The sequence below is a fragment of the Oryzias latipes genome, chromosome 13 (genome assembly GCF_053564925.1).
Source record: "Oryzias latipes strain Hd-rR chromosome 13, Olatipes_Hd-rR_3.1".
NCBI lineage: Eukaryota > Metazoa > Chordata > Actinopteri > Beloniformes > Adrianichthyidae > Oryzias > Oryzias latipes.
In genome coordinates, this window is record NC_136249.1 from 1,504,924 (window position 1) to 1,524,316 (window position 19,393).

At 40.4% G+C, this 19,393-nt stretch overlaps 1 protein-coding gene across 1 annotated transcript in view; it reads right to left on the reverse strand.

Moving 5' to 3' along the window:
* LOC101171763 (myelin protein zero-like protein 2) overlaps positions 1-17,767 on the reverse strand; it is a 31,035-nt gene extending 13,268 nt beyond the window's left edge. The window contains exon 1 of the mRNA XM_004075981.5: positions 17,578-17,767. Within this exon, the coding sequence (XP_004076029.2) occupies positions 17,578-17,632 (55 nt within the window). The 5' untranslated portion in view covers positions 17,633-17,767. The remainder of the gene's footprint in view (positions 1-17,577) is intronic.
* Between the last annotated feature and the right edge of the window lie 1,626 nt (positions 17,768-19,393).

Consider the following 19,393-nt stretch of genomic DNA (forward strand, 5'->3'; position numbering starts at 1 on the left):
ACTAGAATGAATGTCAAATCCATTCATATGTTAGTTTCCTAAAGTTCACCACTGTTGTTTTTCCACATCCAAAGAATCCAAAGAGAACATTCTCAGAACATTCTAGACACTGGATGGTCACATGACTTTATTCAAAGTCTGTCCACACATTGGACTAGAATGATGGACTGATCCGTGTTTGCTGAATGGTGTGTTGTCTGCTGTGATGCACTTTCCACACATTGGACTGATTCATTGATTCATCGTTACACCCCTAATTCTGATCATCCACTTGCAGACAAATAGATCCATGAATGTCTTTGTTTTCCTCGTCTGAGCTGGAATGAGACTCAAAACTGCACAGCAGGACAGCTCTGATACTGCTCGCCATTTTTGTTGCACTGCTAATATTAGCTTGGTGGTGGAACACTCTACAATACATCAAGAGATGATCAGAGTGGGACTTTTAAAAACAGATGAAATCAGTTGATGTCTGACGTCCATTTTTTGATAGTTTTGCCTTTTTCTGTGGTCTTCCAAAGACACAATCAGAGGTGCCAAACTCATATCCCAAATCAAACCACAATTTGTATTCACAACCTTATTTTCATCCCTTAGGGTAATAAATGTTGCAAAACATCAGAGGAACTTGGTTCATTGTTTGGTTAAAGGAGAGGATGGCTGAACACTATAAGAAGCTGGGCAGCCTGATTGCATTTACTGTTAACCATCACAGCACATATGCAATCAGCTCAAGTCAACATCTTATCTAACACAAACTTCTGGAGAAGGGCGTGAATGTGGCCCACTGATGTGAGCTCCAGATGCTCAGAGTCATGAACAGTTCTTACCACGAGAAGTGCTGAGAGAAGAAAATGTAAACCAAATAAAACTTCAGCTTTGGGCCTAATTCATACATAATTTGACAAACAATTATTTAAATAAGAGTTTGCTGATTCTTTAACACACCTCTGTCCACACCATTTGCGACAAGCCAAACTGGCCCAGCGATCTGTGTGACGTCAAAAGCAGTAAATACTGTATAAAATAATGAAACAAAGCCTTCTGGAGAGTGATTAGATTTGCTTTCTTTGGCAGCAATCCCATCGCTGTAAAAACATCTTCCAAGGAAGCAGAGTGTTTGACCCTGCCACGTTACTTTGAACCATGAGTCAAATGAAGTAGGCATGCTTTACAAGTGCATGGCCACTTTTTTTTGACGCTTCAGTTCGACATTGGCAGACACATGACTTTAAAGCCAATTGAGTGACTCTGATACATTCCCAGTTGAGATTTTAGCTTAGTATAAGATGCTAAATCAGTTTAAAGACTTTCTGTGCTATATTTTACAGGCTGCACTTTGCAGCCGTCTCACTGTTGGAATCTTGCTAACTTTACCGAACTGTTTATGTTAACCGTTAGCCTCCGTTAGCCTCCTGCTTAACCCTTGTGCTATCCTAGGCACTTTAACATTGGGAGTTGGGTCATCCAGACCCACTAGACAGTGCTCTGAACCTTTTTTCTTCACTTATTTGTGATCTTCACTGGTGTCCATGGATTCCATGAAATCTCCACCATTATCCACCTTTGTCATGGTAGGGAGAACACATCAATGGAAGGGGGGGGTCATCTAAGATAGCACAAGGGTTAAACAGCTGAATTTTTCTGAAATGTAGTGATCCGTTGATGCAGACTTCTACCCGGACATTTATTTGAAATAACAAGCTTGAAATAAACAGCACTGATCAAAATAATAATAAAAATCACAGATATCCGCGACAACATCCGATTTCGATCAAGTGTGTAACTACGTGATCAGGCTCTCAGCACTGGCCTTGATGGAATAGAAAAGGACTTCTTGAAGGAACTGAAGACTGGTTATCTACGTGACAGGCGAACTGCTTTTGAGGAAAGAGAGGAGGATGAGTGATTATTTGATGAAGGAAAGGATAAATATCATTATCAATAATATTCAAAATTTGTGTGGTTATTTTGAATGTTTTGTGCCGGCTGTAGTTGCATACTGAGATTTCTTTACTGTTTTGTTTATTCAGTTTATTTAGAGGCATACAAATGCTTAGCTCTACTGAAGGCCCAGGTGTGTAATGCAAGGTCCACCACTGGCATAAATATATAAATAAGGGTGGACTTTATGCAAAAAAGTCTCAATTCCACAGCATTAACCAATGGGATTTCTTAAGCAATGCCCCTGCCTAACCCTAATCCTAACCCCTGCATGTGACAAAAACACTTCTTTCAAAACGGAGGCTTTTCTGTTGGCTTTATCTCAATAGAAACCATTTCATTTTTTAGCCACATGGGGGGACGAACAGTGTAACTTTGAGAAGAATCAGCAAAAGTAAACTGTTTGGTTTCCTTGGCAACTGAGGTTTTTGTTAACAAACTACACATACCTACTATGGTCATATTGTCTGTCATATCATTTTGTTTAGCTTGACTCAGTGATTCATATATGACTTTTTATAATTATATGGTAATAAAAATGTTTGGAAAAGAGTAAAACGCCTTATTTGCAAGCTCACCACACTAACGCCATTCAAAATCTACAAACTTTACGATGAACATTTTTACCTCAAGTCGCTTCTCCACGAATCACAAGGAGGTAGGAGGTGATCAATTGAAATCCTTGGGAGGAGTTTGAATGTTTAGCCAGTACTAAAGGAAACTTTGGTCATAGTTACAGACCTAACGTTGGGGAGTGTGCATGAAATTTTGTCAAGATTGCTCAAACAAAAGTTTTCTTTTCCCAAGTTGGACAAAAAAATGTGAAAATTATACACGTTGTCACAAAATTTTTGTCCAGGTCTTGAGGCTATCCTATAATAATTTCCAAACTTCTTTTGGAGACCCCCAACACGTGTGTTTTGGTTTCGTAAGTAGATTTGGAACTTTCTTTGATCCCCCACTCATTTTCTTGACAGTTTCATCCACTTTGATGCGGTGATGTCACCTTTTATGGGGGGGTCACTAATTCAAAAATGTATTTTCCCCAGATACTAAGTGCGTGCAAATTTTGGTGAGTTTTGGAATATATGGCGGGGGGAAATTGTCGTTCAAATTTGCAGTAAAACCTGCAAAACCAATGCAGTCCTCGCGGTCCAGGACTGCTGTGGGTCATTAATAAAGTTAGACTTTCAATTTTTAAAAGCTAAATAATTGGCTGTACATCTAATCTAAACTTTCAAAGCTAGGAAATATGGTCAGGTTCATCTCATCCAATTCCAGTCTTCATTACTAAAAGAAACTCCTTCAAATGGACCGGCAAATTTAACTTTTATGATGAAAAAGAAGATTTAAATTTACGGTGTAATTTTTTGAACCTCACTGGCTGCACACAACTGACAGAACCAATGTCATGCCACTAATACTTGTCTGCAGTTTAACTCCATGATTCAGCTATTTATCAAAACTCAATTAAAGCAGTTTATGTTGTCTGGGACAGTTTCTTATGTTTTAAAGCCAACCTAACATCACAGGTCACAGCCAAACAATAAGCCAAAAAAGTCTTCATGATAGTGGTTTGTTATAACTGAAGACTCAGAGGAATCCAACAATTAATGACAGTAGAAATTTAATAGATTCTGCTTTGATTCACATTTTTTAATCCAGTTTGTTTACAAATGAATAAAAAAGATCTTCATTGTGTTTTTCTGTGATCAACCATCACCACAATTCAGAAAAAGTAGTTAAAGTCTCTTAGCAGACTTGAAGCTGCAGTTTTTTTAAGTGCAGATCTGACAATAACAACTTTTTACAAAAACTAGTCTGAAGGTTAAAGCTGAACCCTTGATGTCAGGTTACGGTTATCACAGTGAGATAAGCAAGCCATGGAGGGATGAAGCACGCAGCACTGCATGTGGGTTCAGCACACACCCAGTCACATTTTAAGTATGTCTGCTGTGTTTAGAAGGACGAACGCTGTATGAATTCATCAAGATGCTCAAACTGTATGTTTTAGGTTATGAAAGATGTCATGTTTTTTCTCCAAGGGAATATTTATGCCAGACAGCATTGGATGCAGTTTATTTTTTCAGACAGTGATGTTAATGTAGTGTTTTTGTTTTTATGCACAACTTTTCAGACCTCAGCTTTGTAAGTGAGAGTCAGTAAACTAGATGTTGTTATTTAGAGCAAAACCACTATATCTTCATGTTAAAATACAAGTTTTGCAGGAATTTTGACTGTAGCTTCCCAAACAAATAAAACCAAAAAGCTACTTTTACATTTGATTTGTAATGCTAATGTTCTTTAGTGGGCTCACTATTTTTGATGTAAATGCAGGGTTTACTCAGGGTAAAAACATCTGAGAAGTGAACCCAGCCCCATTCTTTCCTTATGTTTCCAAATCTCCCCCGTCTATGTGCACTGAGAAACAGGAGATCCCACCTCTAAATAAAGGAGTAGAACACTGTCAAAGGTTTGGTTTGGTCACATCCAATCAAAAAAGACAAGAAACTACATATTTCTAGAAGAAAGAGGTGTGAGAGAACCAAGCAGGATAGATTTTGTTTTGTTTTTAGTTCACCAAACATTTTTCCAGCATTGTTAAAACATCCACTGAGTTGTGGGCGGACCCGTTGGTGCAGATAAGCCTGCCCCCATTTTCCACCATTCATTTGGTTACACTCTCCCCCACTAGCTTACAGCCGCTCACTTACCATGACAAAGGTGGATAAAGGTGGAAAGATTTCATGTAATCCATGGACATCAGTGAAGATCACAAATCATTGAAGAAAAAAGGTTCAGAGCACTGTCTAGTGGGTCTAGATGACCCAACTCCCAATGTTGAAGTGCCTAGGATAGCACAAGGGTTAAATAGACATCAACATTAGGGGTAGAACAACAATGAAAATTAATAGAGCTCTCCAGATTCCAGCTCAGACCAGGAAACAAAGACGTTCTTGGATCTATTTGTCTGCAGGTGGATGATCAGAAAGGGGCGGGGCAGGGAGACGGTGGCCTGATGATTCTATATCACTGCTGCAAGCTTCTCCCGCTGGCATTTTTTGTCTGCTCCTGCTTCACAACCATTTGAATAAAGACATACTTAGAAATCCAATTTTAAACTTAATTTTCTTTATCTATGTGTTCCATGATTAGAAAATAGAACATAACATATAAAAACACAGTTTTCAATGGAGTGGACTTTAATGCAAAATCTGATCTACATCTGATAAAACTAAATCTCACATTGGATACTTGCAAAGGTTTTTACACTGCAGACAGTCCCAAGCTACAAATTGCAGAGAGCTGTTTAAAACAAAGTACAGCCGCATCCAGATAGGAGAAGACATAATGTTTTCAAGGTGTTATTGTGTTCAGCTCCCAGGAATCAGTCACTGCATAACAAATGCACCAGAGTGTAAACTTTAATCTTAGTTGCAGCATTTCAGCAGAGAGTGTGAGATTGCACTAGAAGAATTGTAGGAGAAAGCAAGCAGCAAGCACAACTCCCAATGGAAATTAGTTTAACCGTGTTATTTTCAAGACTGTGTCTGTCCCTTTCCTCCAGTCATTATGGTCCAGGAAAACATAGAGATCACCACAGGAAACCCTATTCTCCACTGTGCCGGTTTAGGAGGAAAGGCTGAGGAGCAGGCACACATGCTCAGTCCATTTCAAAGCCTTGCTTCTCCTTTTGTAAGAGTTTACACAAGACAAGTATAGGTTTGTCTGTTTTTAACAAGCTTTTCCTTCATGAGAGGCTGGGAAAAGCAGGTTCAGGTAACGGTGTGCTCACAGAGGAGGGCAAACAGACAAGGGTGCGTGTTGAGTGGTGTAATGGAGGGAGCATAACAGTAGCCTGTTGAGTACAAAGCCTATTGTTCAGTTTATGTACACAGCTTTCCCGTTAGTTACAGTGAGTAGATGGACATGCGCCCAAAAAAGAATCATATGCTCTGTCAGTGGTTTGCCGGCCCTTGCTATTTATTTTAAGTTTCTTTGTTTGGGGTCTTGGCACATCTTGGCAGAGAGAAAAAAAGTTTTTTTCAAACCTCAGCTGTGATTTATAGAAAGCTTAAGGAGTTACAGTCAACAATCAACATGCACTCGGCCCTGTGATGGACTGGTCCATGGTGTTCCCCACCTTCGCCTCACTGTGGCTGGGATAGGCTCCAGCAACACCGTGACCCTGAAAACCATTGCATTGGTTGGAAGATGGGTGAGACAACCAGCAAGCCTGTTCATGTACCCAAAACAAATCATACATCAGAGTGTAAACAGATATTTACTGATTGACTTCAAAATTGCGATCATCATAATGTCTTGGTTTACATATCTTTGTATATTATCAGATTCATTACAAAGAACTACGCACCAAACATTGACTGTATATGAGAAGTGGACTGAGTGAGTGTGAGCATAGAAAATGCTTTACGTCCGGCTCCGAATGAAGTCAGTTTAATCGCCATTTTTTGTGGCGCTGCCATGTTGGTGCCATAAGACGTCAGTGAGCAATGATTGGTCGGAGTTGGTGTGAGTCATTGTTTCTATGGCAACCACTCTCACCAATCAACAGCGAGCTTATTGGAAGTCCACACCCCTTCCTCTTTAGAGTGAGCTAGGGAGAATCAATCAATCCAACGTTTCAAACCTTTGACGCAAGACCACATACTCCTTTTTGAGGCATCTGATTGGCCAGTTTATAAACTTGCATTACAAAAAAATCATCAAAATATCGAATTATCAAGAACATGTAAAAAAAAAATTGACAGAGTAAGAATAATTATTCTGACCAATACAATGATTTCAAATTTTTTGGCTTATTGGAACCAATACTTCCTAATTGGAATGCAAGAGGGTGGGGGTCACTCAGTCCAGTTCTCTTATACAGTCAATGGCAACTTTCTGATTTGTCTGTTTTAGGTGAACATGCCAATGCAGATGTCTGAAGCATACATCCACCAATCCTTCCATCCATCCTCTGAACCTGTTGAATCCCTTTCGGGATCATTGGTTCACTGGAGCCAACCCAGCAGCCGTTGAGTAGCAGCAGGGTACATGCAGGACAGCATGCCGGTCCATCACAGGCCCGGATTAAAACAATAGTTTTGCAAATGCATGAACCCATAAATCTGCAAAATAGACAACACAATGCTGTTGTTTCCATGAGGAGGAACCAGGTTGTCATGGATACCCCATGCAACCCTGGGTCTTCCATCTTGATTTTGTGTTCTGCACTTCATTTATATGTACAGGTATAAAACTTCAAAAGATATAAAGATAATCTTAAACACATGCTGGGAAATACCCACTTTTCTGGTAGATATTTCGCTGTGCTAACTTTGTAATATCGGATAACAGCTGTTATCGAATTCTATTGAGCCAAAACGTCTGCTAACTCCAGAAATCCGATAATGATGGGATATTTCGGTGTGGACGTACAGACTGAAGGAGATCTCTGTCTTGATAGTGTGTGGATCATCATGTTCTCTCTGACAGTGATACTGCCTCTTTACAAAAGCACTAAGCTAAAGTGTGCTTTCTTTTAGGAAACTTGTTCGAATAGAGCAAAAAAAACGTCCTCTGAACAAGATGGATGTGTATGAAGTCATCAAAGATAGACTTTCATAAAACACAAGGTGATGTCAGGTTAATGCCGTAAACAAGCTATTTTGAATTGATCAGACAGGAGCCTCTTGGGTTACCCTGCAGACACTGCATCTGTTAGCGCTCACTCATAACACGCCTGAATTAAAAATTATTTTGCTCCGAATGAAACTGGAAAAGAAAAGGAAACACTCAGTGTGAAAGTTTGCACACAATTTCTTTAGAAAGAAATTCACTTTTTAGGACTCTGCAGTTATGAAAAACCTTCTGGATTTAAGTTTAAGCCACGTTGAAACTTTTACCCATTTTGTGAAGAAAAAGAGCTGTGAAAGCTTTTTCTTTTGTACTTTCTACAGTATTTTTGTTCATTTTTTAACTAGGATTTTTTGTTCATTTATTTCATCCTGTTATGTTAAATTTGCTTCTTTTCTTGTGACATTTCTGTATAATTTGGTTGTTCATTCTTTAGAATAAACCATTTGAAAGAATATTGTGGCTTTCTTTCTTGAGTCTGTTTAGTTTTCCTGAAATAGATTTCCACTTCTGCATGATTTTGGTCTCCTCATTTTCTTTATCTTTGGGTTCTTGGGTATTCATCACTGCACTGCCACCCAAGTAAAGCTGAAGTATAGAATCATAGCCACAACCTGAGTATTAGAAAAAGAAATCTAAAAGATCTAAACCAAAAGCTAGAGTTACAAAAAAAGGAAAATGTGATCAGTCAATTTTCCACTATGCCTAATATTCTTGCCCTTTTTCATGGCATGAAGCGCAGTGATCTTATGCATGCTAAAGGTCAGTCTAAATGGAGACCGAGCATCAATCTCCTTTTGAGCCCCCTTCCTGTCCCTGCCTCCCCCCCCGCTCGCTCCCTCCAGGCCAATTGTAATTCATCCAGCGACAGTGTCAGGAGAACACATGGAGTGGTGAGCAGGGATAAGAGTTTAATCCATCAAACCTCTTCCACTCACACACCGAGCGGCTGACTCAACAACTGTGCATGGGATTACAAACTCCTACGGGAGGGGAGAGGAGGGGGTTCTGATGCCCGAGCTTCGATCCAGCTGCTGTTAAGACACGTAACTCTCACCTTTACTGTGAAATTACAGACGCTCACATTCAAGTGCAGCAGCGGTGAGTCAGAGTGGATCTGTTCCCAGTGGGACCTTTGCTCCTGAGAGCACACGATCAAGCAGACAAATGATGATATTTACACAGACGAGAGGAGGAATTATAAAGCAGACACAGATCTCTGCTCTTTACTTGCAACAGGCATTAAACAGACGTGAGGACATTGTTTAAATGGATCGATAACCACAAAAAACAAAACAACAATGTTTTGGTTGCTGACCGATCCATTTATTTTCCATTAGCCAAGTATTCAAAATGATCTTTAAATAATGAGAAGGCAAGAGTTTTGAATGCCGATGCCTGAAACACACGTTTACCTAGACTTTTCACTGGAAGTGGTGAGTTGAACGTGTGTTTCAAGATGCACCACACTTACTTCCAACTTATATCACACTTTTTAATATACAGAGTAAGGATGCAGAGCAGACAAGTGTGGAGCTGAAAAACAGACTGTAAAGAAGCTGCAATGAACGTTGTAAAAGCAGACAGAGAGCAGGCTACCACACAGATGTAGGTCTAATGTTCCCCTCTCTTCCCACAGTCTCAGCTCTGTTCTAAACAGAACCACTGCCAAGCTGGGTCAGTGTCACATCCAGACTGTCAGGTTAGGACAGTCAGAGGAGACACGGCTTTCTTTCGATCTCACAGTCTCATTCCTTTTTTTTTGGTTGTTCTTTTGTCACCATTTGTTCAACCTTTAGGAAGAATGTTAAATATTGTCTTAATTCTTTATGAAATTTCTTTATTAATACAATTTCTGTTAAAGTAACCTTTACCATCCATCTACTGTTTGTAAAATATAATGAAGCATTTAATTTTTTAATTTTTTATATTTATAACTTTTTGTACTATTTCTAAATTATCATTTATTTTATATATATTGATGGGATTTTTTTGTATATTAAAAATAAAACAAGTAATGAAGGACAAAAATTGTTTCTATTTGGGAGTTTTGATGGTAACCAGAAATAATATATGACAGTTAATGTTTTTAATCTTTCCAGTTCTTCTAAAATATATGATACACTTCTGCATTTTTCCCATTGACTGTATATGACAGCTGGACCGAGCGAGTGTGACGTCACCCATCGAAAAGGGTTTACTTCTGGCTCCAACAAAATGAAGTGCATTCTGGTTCCATTTTTTTTTTTTTCCTTTTTGGGGATACGGACGCCGCCATGTTGGAGCCAGACCAGGGGCCTCATTTCTAAAACTTTGCGTAGGATTTGCGTCAGAAGTGGCGTACGGATGAAACATAGGACGTGCGTACGCACAGAAATATTCGGAGTTATAAAACCGTGCGCACGCACATCCTACGCATCTTTCCCTTAATAAATCACAACCAATTCTAAATGCAGCGCAGCTTTTGCGGCTTCATGACACGCCCATAGTTGCCCAAAAATAGTCCTTGAAACGCCCACAAGTCAATATTCATTGATTGGGAAATCATGGCAAACACAGAGAGGAAATGAAAAAAAACGTAACTTCACTCAATGTGAAGTAGAAGTTATCGTTGGCGAGGTGGAAAAGAGGAGAGGTTTGGAGGGCACAGTGTGGGCATTACTAATGCCAAAAAGGCACGTGAGTGGCAGACGGTGGCAGACGCCGTAAATCATGCTGTAGCCTCACAACCTCGGACCGTGGCCGAAATAAAAAAGAAACGGTCGGACATCAAAGTCGAGGCAAAAAAACGTCTAGCGCTGCATCGCCAGAGTGTGTCTGCCACGGGGGGGGGGGACACCGGAGCGCCAGATGCACTGGGTGACACGCGTGGTTGTTCCGAGTGCTCCGGTAACGCCGGGCCCAAAAGCCCGCAGAGGTCCAACAGGACGGCTCGAGGAAGTCAGAACCGGCTTATAAGCCAGTCGTCCTCGTTTTCCAGCAAGTCTTCTTGCTGTCTAAAGATGCGTTCACTCCGAATTCTTCCATTTGCCACATCTTCTAAGAGCGCAAGATCAGCCATTGTGCGTCATTACGCATTGTGATGAGGCATTTTATTTCCCTCCATTTAATTACATCTGACAAACTACAGATGTCGGTAATAATCGACGTGGAAATGGGAAATTGATCAGCGCAAATGTAATTTCTTGTTGCTTTCTGAATGGTTGAGACATACGCCATACATTGTTTTATCAAAAATAAAACAAACTAAAGGCATATGCATGAATACCATAATTCTGTAGCTTATGAAGAAATGTTTTACTATGAAAACAACTTTCCCCAACATTGACAGGAATATCAGTTTTGTACATTATTTCGTTCTGTTAAATATATTATTTATGAGGATGAATTGCACAACATGCCAATATTGCAGAACATATTTCACTTTTCTTTCTGCTAATATGTGTTCATTTGAATTTCTGTTGTAATTTTCGTTTTTTTTTTGTTTGTTTCACTGCTGATGGATCAAACGGGTGTTGGTGTAGCTGTTAATTGTAAGACTTGCTTTGTGAAGTCTTCATGTTATTTCTGAGAGGCAGTATTGTCATTTTCACTTTCACGTGTTTCTTCCATCTGCCGACGGTGTCGCCGTTTCTCATTTCACCCGTTTTTGTGCGTACGCCTGGGTCAGAGCGTGGAGGACCGCACATTTTCCCGTCAAGTTTGCTTTTTATAAATCTCAACTATTGCGTAGAGAGTGGCGTACGCCTTCTTTTGTGCGTACGCAATGTTTATAAATGAGGCCCCTGGTCTGTAAGCGGTGATTCTTTCGACCACACTTTTATGGAGCCATCTGATCGGTCAATTTATAACGGAATACTTTAAACTACAGAAGACAAATCTTGAAGGAAAATTGGGATTCTCATGAAAATGTGTTTGGTTTCTTGGAGCCAGCGGGTACTTCCTGTTTGGAATGTGTGGGGGGAGGGGTCGCTCAGTGGTTTATCCTCTGCTGGGTTTAGACATTAAAAGTTGGTAAAGTAGAAAAGGTCATTTTGGTTCCAACAGGTAAAATGTCAACCATGTCTTTGCTGTTTTCTGACTTCTGATAAGTTTCTGACGATACATTGACCTAAAATATGCCTGAAAATCTAAAATCCTATGACTTTATGATATTAAAAGAAAAGATCTAATTTTCTATGATCTATTCCAGCTGTGACGCATATTGCCATGATCTTCTGCTGATTTCTTGTGACATTTGTTTGAATTTTTGGATGATGTAAAATCACTGCCATCAAAGCCTTTTAATAGCCGGATTCTTCTTCTGTAATTTTACAAAACAGTGATTGGACTCATCAGAGGTCATTCTGACTCTGAAATGAAAATATATTAAATAACCGTCATTAATAAAAGCTAAAACAGGGATTCTTGTGTGAACTGGTATTTGAGACAGAAACACGTCTTTAGTTTTTTTCTCAGCTCAAATGACAGACAGTAATTGATGTAATCTGATTGCTGTTGTCTGATTGGTAATCAGATTGACTCTGAATGCTTGTGGGAAACAGCATAAGGAGACGCTGAGAGGGAGGAGTTACTCAAACGGCTGCATGTCAACAAAAAATGTGTATTTGCCTATGTCTGAGATGCAGATAAGCGGAGTCGGGTTTGTTTGTGTGTCCGCAGACGTGCCAGATAAAGCCGCCAGCGCAGATGCTCCCAACTCAGTGACAGAGAATCTTCCAGGCCGTGTTTAGATCCCAGCTCCATCCTGAGCCTCAAACACCTCGCAGATGTGCCTCATGTAAACCGTCTGTGTTGAGGCTTGGCGTGTCCTTGCATACGAATGCGTCACTGTCAGCTCCACACACCCAAAACCCTTACTCAACACAAAAGACATTCACAGGAATGTCAACAAAAGGCAGCAGGTCAGAAACCACAGACATGTTCTCTGCTGTTGACCTGGTATTGAAAAGAGATTAAAGGAGGCAGAGCTACAAGGTCAATAACCCACTAAACAGATATAAGTCCCGATCCCCGGACTGTGAATCTGACGAAACTGAAGCCTAAACAACCTGTATGAGCGCCTGGTAAGCTGTCGTCATCTGTGCACAATAATATGTGCTAAACCTGTAAGTCAGGGCAGGCTGGCACATGTCAGCTTGAGAGCTCCACCAGTTTCTTTGAATGAGAAAAGTAACATGCAACTGCTTCTTCATGACAAACGGAGCAGTATGGAGCTTAAAGGGGAGAAAGCAAAGGCCAGAGCTTCAGCACAAAAGCAGAAACTATGCTACTTAATCCCAGCATTTGGTCAAGACTTAAGACATGTAAATCTGATCTAGGCTATTTAAACTACCCGGGTGTCTGAGATTTGTTATGGCAAGAACACCAACAACAGAACAACAGAGATTGTATCCATTTGCAGCAACATTTTCCTACTAACTGACCCTTGCAGAGACGTCTAGCCTCATACATTTGAATAATTACAGTTTAAATGTCACTTCATCCATTTAAACATCTCTTAGTGGAATGCTACGTTCACACCAGGCATGGAAACACGCGTTCCAGTGATCACTTCCAATGAAAAGTCAATGAAAACACACTGACAGTAGATGTGCCTTTCAGGCTTCTGCGTTCAAAACTCTCACATTCACGCATCGTTACACGAGCTTTTCCGTCTGTTTTCAGGCTCTGCATACAAAACGATTTGAACAATTGAACCAGTTGAACTTTAGCCAGTCAGGGACTTGGATTTGGGAGTGATGCATGGATGGCGTCCCTTTCAATTCATGTAAGTGTTTAAAAATTCATCATGAAGGAAAAATGAATAATTGCGGTTTATGTCCGGCTGGAATTCTATGACACCACGCCTTTCATGTATCGGAGCTTGGGAAGTAGCCTGGAAAAAAAAGCCTGGAGCGAGATTCAGCAGATTTACACCATGTTGACTTTTCACACCAAGCCTCTTCCAACTGTACGGTCCACGCGCAGCAACAGTCCAGTGTGAACAGCCAATGCCCAATGACTTTCAATGGGAGCTGGTCCAAACACTTCTATTCAAGTCCCAATATTTAAAGGGAGCATGATTTTAAAACAGTCACAGTTTAACTGTGGCAACAGTTCCCTCACTGTTTTGGCAAGCTGCTCAAAAGACACTTTTATGCTGCAAAGAACAGCTCCCCTAGAAATAAGTCCAAAAATGTTGGAATTTTTGAAAGATTTTATTTAACTCAGTTGAAAAATAGTAAGAAAACAATAATACCAATAATCCTTATTTTAACATTAAGTTTTAGTCCCTAAGGCATCTTTTCTTAAACTAAGCTGAACTTTCTTGATAAGTTTTTTTTCTTGCAAAACAGAAAATAAGAATTCTTTTGGTTACTGCTGGGATGTTAGGAAGGGGTTAGGGTTTGAGAAACTGCACATCTCAACATCATGTCCAATTTAGGAAAAAGGCTCCATAATTTATAGATTTTTTATTTATTTTTTACCTTGGAATCAGGCGCCCAGAAGAGCAGTGAGAAAGAAGTCTGTGTCAACACAAAGCTGCATGGATGAAACACAAATGTTGATTCTGGCATAACTTTTTGTCAAATATATAGCACAAAAAGCAAAGACATTTGTCTCTAATTGATTCTTTTTTGGGTAATTTTGCTAAAAGATTGCAAAGATATGTAACAAGAAAAAGAAAATATATTCCAAAAAAGTTTTTTGTTCTTTTTCCACAAGTATTTATTGAACAGAAAAACTTTAAATGCTGAAGATTTTTTAATCATTTCCAAATAATGCAGTCCGCCATCCCACATAAGCCATGACAGATCTGCAGGCACATGCTCACTGAGCACCATAAGCAGCCGTGGTCTGAACCTCCGGCTGCTGCCATGGATGGACACGTTCATTGGATGTAATCTACCTGACCTGACTGAGGTTCAATTCAATTCAATTTTATTTGTATAGCCCAAAATCACAACAACAGTCGTCTCGATGGGCTTCGAAGTGAAACATGAACTCAAAAGGATCATGAATACAAAGAGTTCAATAGGAAAACACTAAAATGAACTAACAAACTGACTAAGCTGAACTGGCATCCCTGCCCTTAGACCCCCTTTCGCGGTAAGGAAAAACTCCTAAAAAAACGGATTCCATAAAAAATGAAGAAACCTCAGGGGTGTCCACATGAAGGAGGGATCCTCCCCCAGGACGGACAGGCGATTTACCAGAACTCTTAGAGAAGAATTAACTTATCTAACTCTACAACTACAAATATAAAGTCCAGCAGACGAGTTTCATCCAGACGCAGTTGGGGGGACAGTCAGGGTCGCGAGTCGCGCCTGAGACAGGAACCACAGCCAGGTGTAGGAGCAGGAGCAGAGACGAGGTACACGGTCAGGTGGGAGGTGGGAAGCGTTTACTTCAAGGTGAAACGAGGTACATGATACACCAATTTAAACAAACTTTTTATTAGTTGTGCCCAATGGCGGTTTTTGATATGGGCGAGGTGGGCGTTGGCCCAGGGCGGCACATAGTAGGGGGCAGCATTTTCCGTGCCTGCATTGTTTCATATAAGGAAAGAGCTAAATAAAAGAGGAGATTTTCAGCTTTAATTCTGACATGGATTCTACACAGTGACGTGCGGTGAGGTTAATGGCTGGTGAGGCACTGACGTCATCAGTCAGATTTACAAACATATGAACCATACTGAGTAACTTATTCACCATTTGACTGACAACAGTTAACGTGTTTTGTTTAAAATATCATTTCAACATGTTTTTTTTCATATACAAACTGCAGCATAGAAAAAAGCACAAACCTTATTATCGTCTTACCTTTACTTGTAAATAAAGTCCATATGCCGCTCCTTCTGAAGAAAATGACTTGCCGCTTGCTATCACTTATTCTATTATTTTTTAGCGTCATAATCTCAGGGCTCACCGGCGCCCCCTAACATGAGGCACAAGAACTGCTGGCCTCACCCAGCGGCTTTTTTGCCGGCGTTTAGCGCTCAGCAAAAGAAACACGTCCCTCGCATACAGTTATTTATAAAAACAAACACTGCACATCATATACATCTGCTAAATTATGTAAACTGAGCTCATATAGTACAAGTGATTGAACTAACATACAGAGAGACAGCAGTACCGTCTGACTGCATAGGTATTGCACAATCCAAGGTGAGGCTCAGCGGGCTGGTGCCTCATCGCACGTCACTTCTTTATATCTGAACGGCAAATGCGGAAATTCAGCGATTTTGAAAAGAAAAAACACCCAAAAATGGTACATTTAAATGGAAAATGACTGCAAAGCACAAATTACTGATTAAATATAATAATTGAATTTATTTTTTCTCTTTTCTTCCCATAATGACAGGTGAGGCACAGCCTCACCTGCCTCTCCTGACTGCACGTCACTGATTCTACAGCTGGCATTTTGTGCTTTTATTTTGACACAATTGACACTGATCATTGCACCCATGTCTTCACCCTATCCCCTCTCCCCTCTCCACACTTATAGTGCAAAAAATAATAACAAATAAAATAAAAGATAAAATAACTAAGATTGAAACAGCGTAAAACAGCCACAGGAAAAGGAATCAGGCAGAAAAAAAACCTGTGCTCAAACCAATTTCAACCAGAGCAGGCAATGGGGATTATTTCCCACAATTCCCCGCTCCGACATAGCAGACCTAACGTACACGTGACCACCGCCCTCTGCTGCAAAACACTTGCGCCCACACCTCTTTGAGGTAGTCATTGGAACATAACAAGTCAAAAAAACTTGTAGAGGGGGGCGCAACTCACCGGTGACACAGGTATTTTGGAGTCTTTTTCTCTAACAACCAACTCTAGGCCACAGCTGCGTGCTCCCGTCATGGAGACGGAGCCTGCATGGACACATGTATGTCAGAATGACGGAAGGGGAGGGGTGGTAGGCGCAAGCTGCGAGGAGCGCAGCCAACATTACGCAACACCTGGATCATCATGTGCTGTTGGATCACTCAGCAGCTCATGTTAATAATGTCATTATTTACCAACTATTGTAGATGTTTTTATTACGTGTCTTTTCTGTGGTTTAGTTGGTGTCAGTATTTCACATAGGAGCAGGCCAGCTCCAAAAAAAATGATAAAAGAGCAAAAAAAACAGAAAGACATGATTTTTTATTTCATATTATTAATATTTTCAGGCTTTGTTTGTTTTGTTCTGCAGCATGTTCATATTTGTATAATTTTGACAGAATATATTTTAATGGAGAGCAAAATATTGGACGTTATTTAAGGTTTAACTTGAGTTATTCTGGATTAATATTCCTGTTTTTATTCATGTCTATGTTCCAAAAAGTTCAGTTTTAAAGGTTTAAAAATTTTCAAAAGGATGTCAAATTTTGTATGTGTGTGTGTGTGTGGGGGGGGGGGGGGGGGGGCTGGTGGGGTTACTCACCCAGGGAGTAAGTTAGTGTAGAACCGCCACTGGTAGAGCCAGCCTGACCAGACAGACTGGCTCTCTTGACTGTTTACTCCCTAGCTGGTTTGAAAAATTGCCCCTGACATTTCCTGGACCCCCCGGCAATGGGAAGCGAGGCTTCATGTGCGCCCGTGGATGCGCGGTAATGAGCAGGAAAGGAGGTTTCCTTGACAGACAATGGAACCAGGATCCAAGACGGGGACTTCGTTAAATTACAAGAATGACAACCGACTGTGCCAAAATTTGCTACTTCCCGATGACGCACGACCGCGCTCTGAGATGGAGGGGTTACAGGTCTCTGTGGGGCTCTTACTTATGGCAAAACAATCATGGGTTCTTTACTTGGAAGCTTCGTTATTGTTGATGTCTTCCTGTTCTGCCTTTCTATCCCTCCTCAGTCATCTCATCGTAAACGTACAGACTAAAGACCGCGTAATCCCACATCCAGCTACAGTTACCTTTTTAAAACACCAAAATGTAAGACTAGCGCAGGTTTGGGTAAATCAGAGTTGAAAAGAAACACCTCACCCAAATCCCTCCAGTCCGGGTTCTCACCTGAGGCTGCGAGTCCAGACAGGACGGCCAGAACATAAAGCCCGTTGGCGCACATTGGATGAGTGTCAGCTGGAGCGGGAGTTGGAGTTAACGCACTGCGCCGTTGCTCCACAGATGTCAGCAGGGAGAAGAAAAGCCCTTAGTCCTCCCCTCCACCTTTTCCTCCACAGACTCGTCCCCCAACCCGCGGCAGCCGTCAAACTCTCCTTTTTCAGCGCCCTCCCACCATAAAGTCGGGCGGAGTAACACAAAGTCATACTCCAGGTCGCTCTGCAGATTCAAGTTAAGACCAAATGCCTTTGGGTCATCCAACCTGTTGCAGCTGCTCACGCAGCGCCAACATGCCCTGTCAAATGCGCAAATTCCAGCGCAAATTTCCCAAATTGTCGCTGCAGAGCTCCACAGATTAAGACACTTGGAGAACATTACGCATCATTTTTGCAGTCACATTATTGATGGCTGATTCGGCAAATATGAAAACTTAGTTCCACGAGTTTGGTTTGATGCAGTACTTTGTGGTTCAGTGGCGCCAATTCAGATTTTGTTGAGATGAAACATAAAAATGCTGTTGTAAGCCTTTGTTTTATTATTTATTCGTTGAAAAAAGGGGGGGGGGTATTGAAAGATAGTAAAACTCGTGCGTAAATATGATTCATTGGGGAGCTGAAATTTGTAGAGTACCCTGACAGCAGAACTTGGTCACTAAAAATGGAGATTAACATTTTTTTCCCAAAACATTGCTTTGTCCTTTGTTTCCATAGCAGCGCTTTTCTACAGGCTGGAGCCACTTGGGGGCAGAACAGCACTGTTGCACAGTCTTCACTTTCTGCCACAGACATGGCAACGCGCACGAGAGAGGTGTGCGTCAGTCCTGCTGAGGACAAAGAGGCTGCATGATTGTGAACATGTCATAATGGAGTTGCAGATTCTCCAAAATGACACTGAACATTTAACAGCAGACTGAGAATGCACTACTGTATTCAAATGAGAGTCTTCTAATCAAAATTATAAACAGTATTTATTGAAATAACTTTTTATATTCATTTTTATTCGAACAATCCAACATGTTCCAATATTTTTTTTAAAGAGATAGATGTTTGTTTATCAGTGATATCAGTCATGTTGACTCTTCATGGGACCACAAAAGCACTAAGACAACATTTTTTATTGAATCACATTTATGAAACACACAGGGTTTAATAAGAATAGTACATTTTTTGAAAATAAATTGCCAAAACATGAAAAAATGAGGCTATTTGCAAATTTTTTCAGTAAATGGGGCCTCAAACATCATCCAGCAGTACAAACAATAGAGCAAAGGAACCATGAAGAGATGAGGTCTGGGATGACATATGTTTATGCAATTATTAAAACAGAATCAGCCCCTAGTAATAATAATAATAAAAATTAAGAAATTGACAGAAAATAAGAATCAACATGACCTTTTAGACCTGCTAGAAAACCTTCAACAAAGGAATCCATAAAAACTAAAACTTAGGGTTTGGAGCACTGTCTCTCCGACACAATGCAACTATATTTCTGTTTTCCAAAGTTCAGTTATTACTTAAATATTCATAACATCCTGTTTTACTGTTGGATAGTACATTTACAGCATTACAAATTGTATTTGATCTTAATATAACGTTAAGTCGCTCCATTTTGGTTTATTTCGACTGCTGTTGTTATAATATCTGCAATCAAAGTAGCTGCTTATCTCAAATTCTCACATCTTTCTGTTTAAACTCTGTCAGCTCGCCTTTATGTTGAGGTTCAACTGTGAAATCAACATGAAGAGGAAGAAAAAACACTTCCTGTT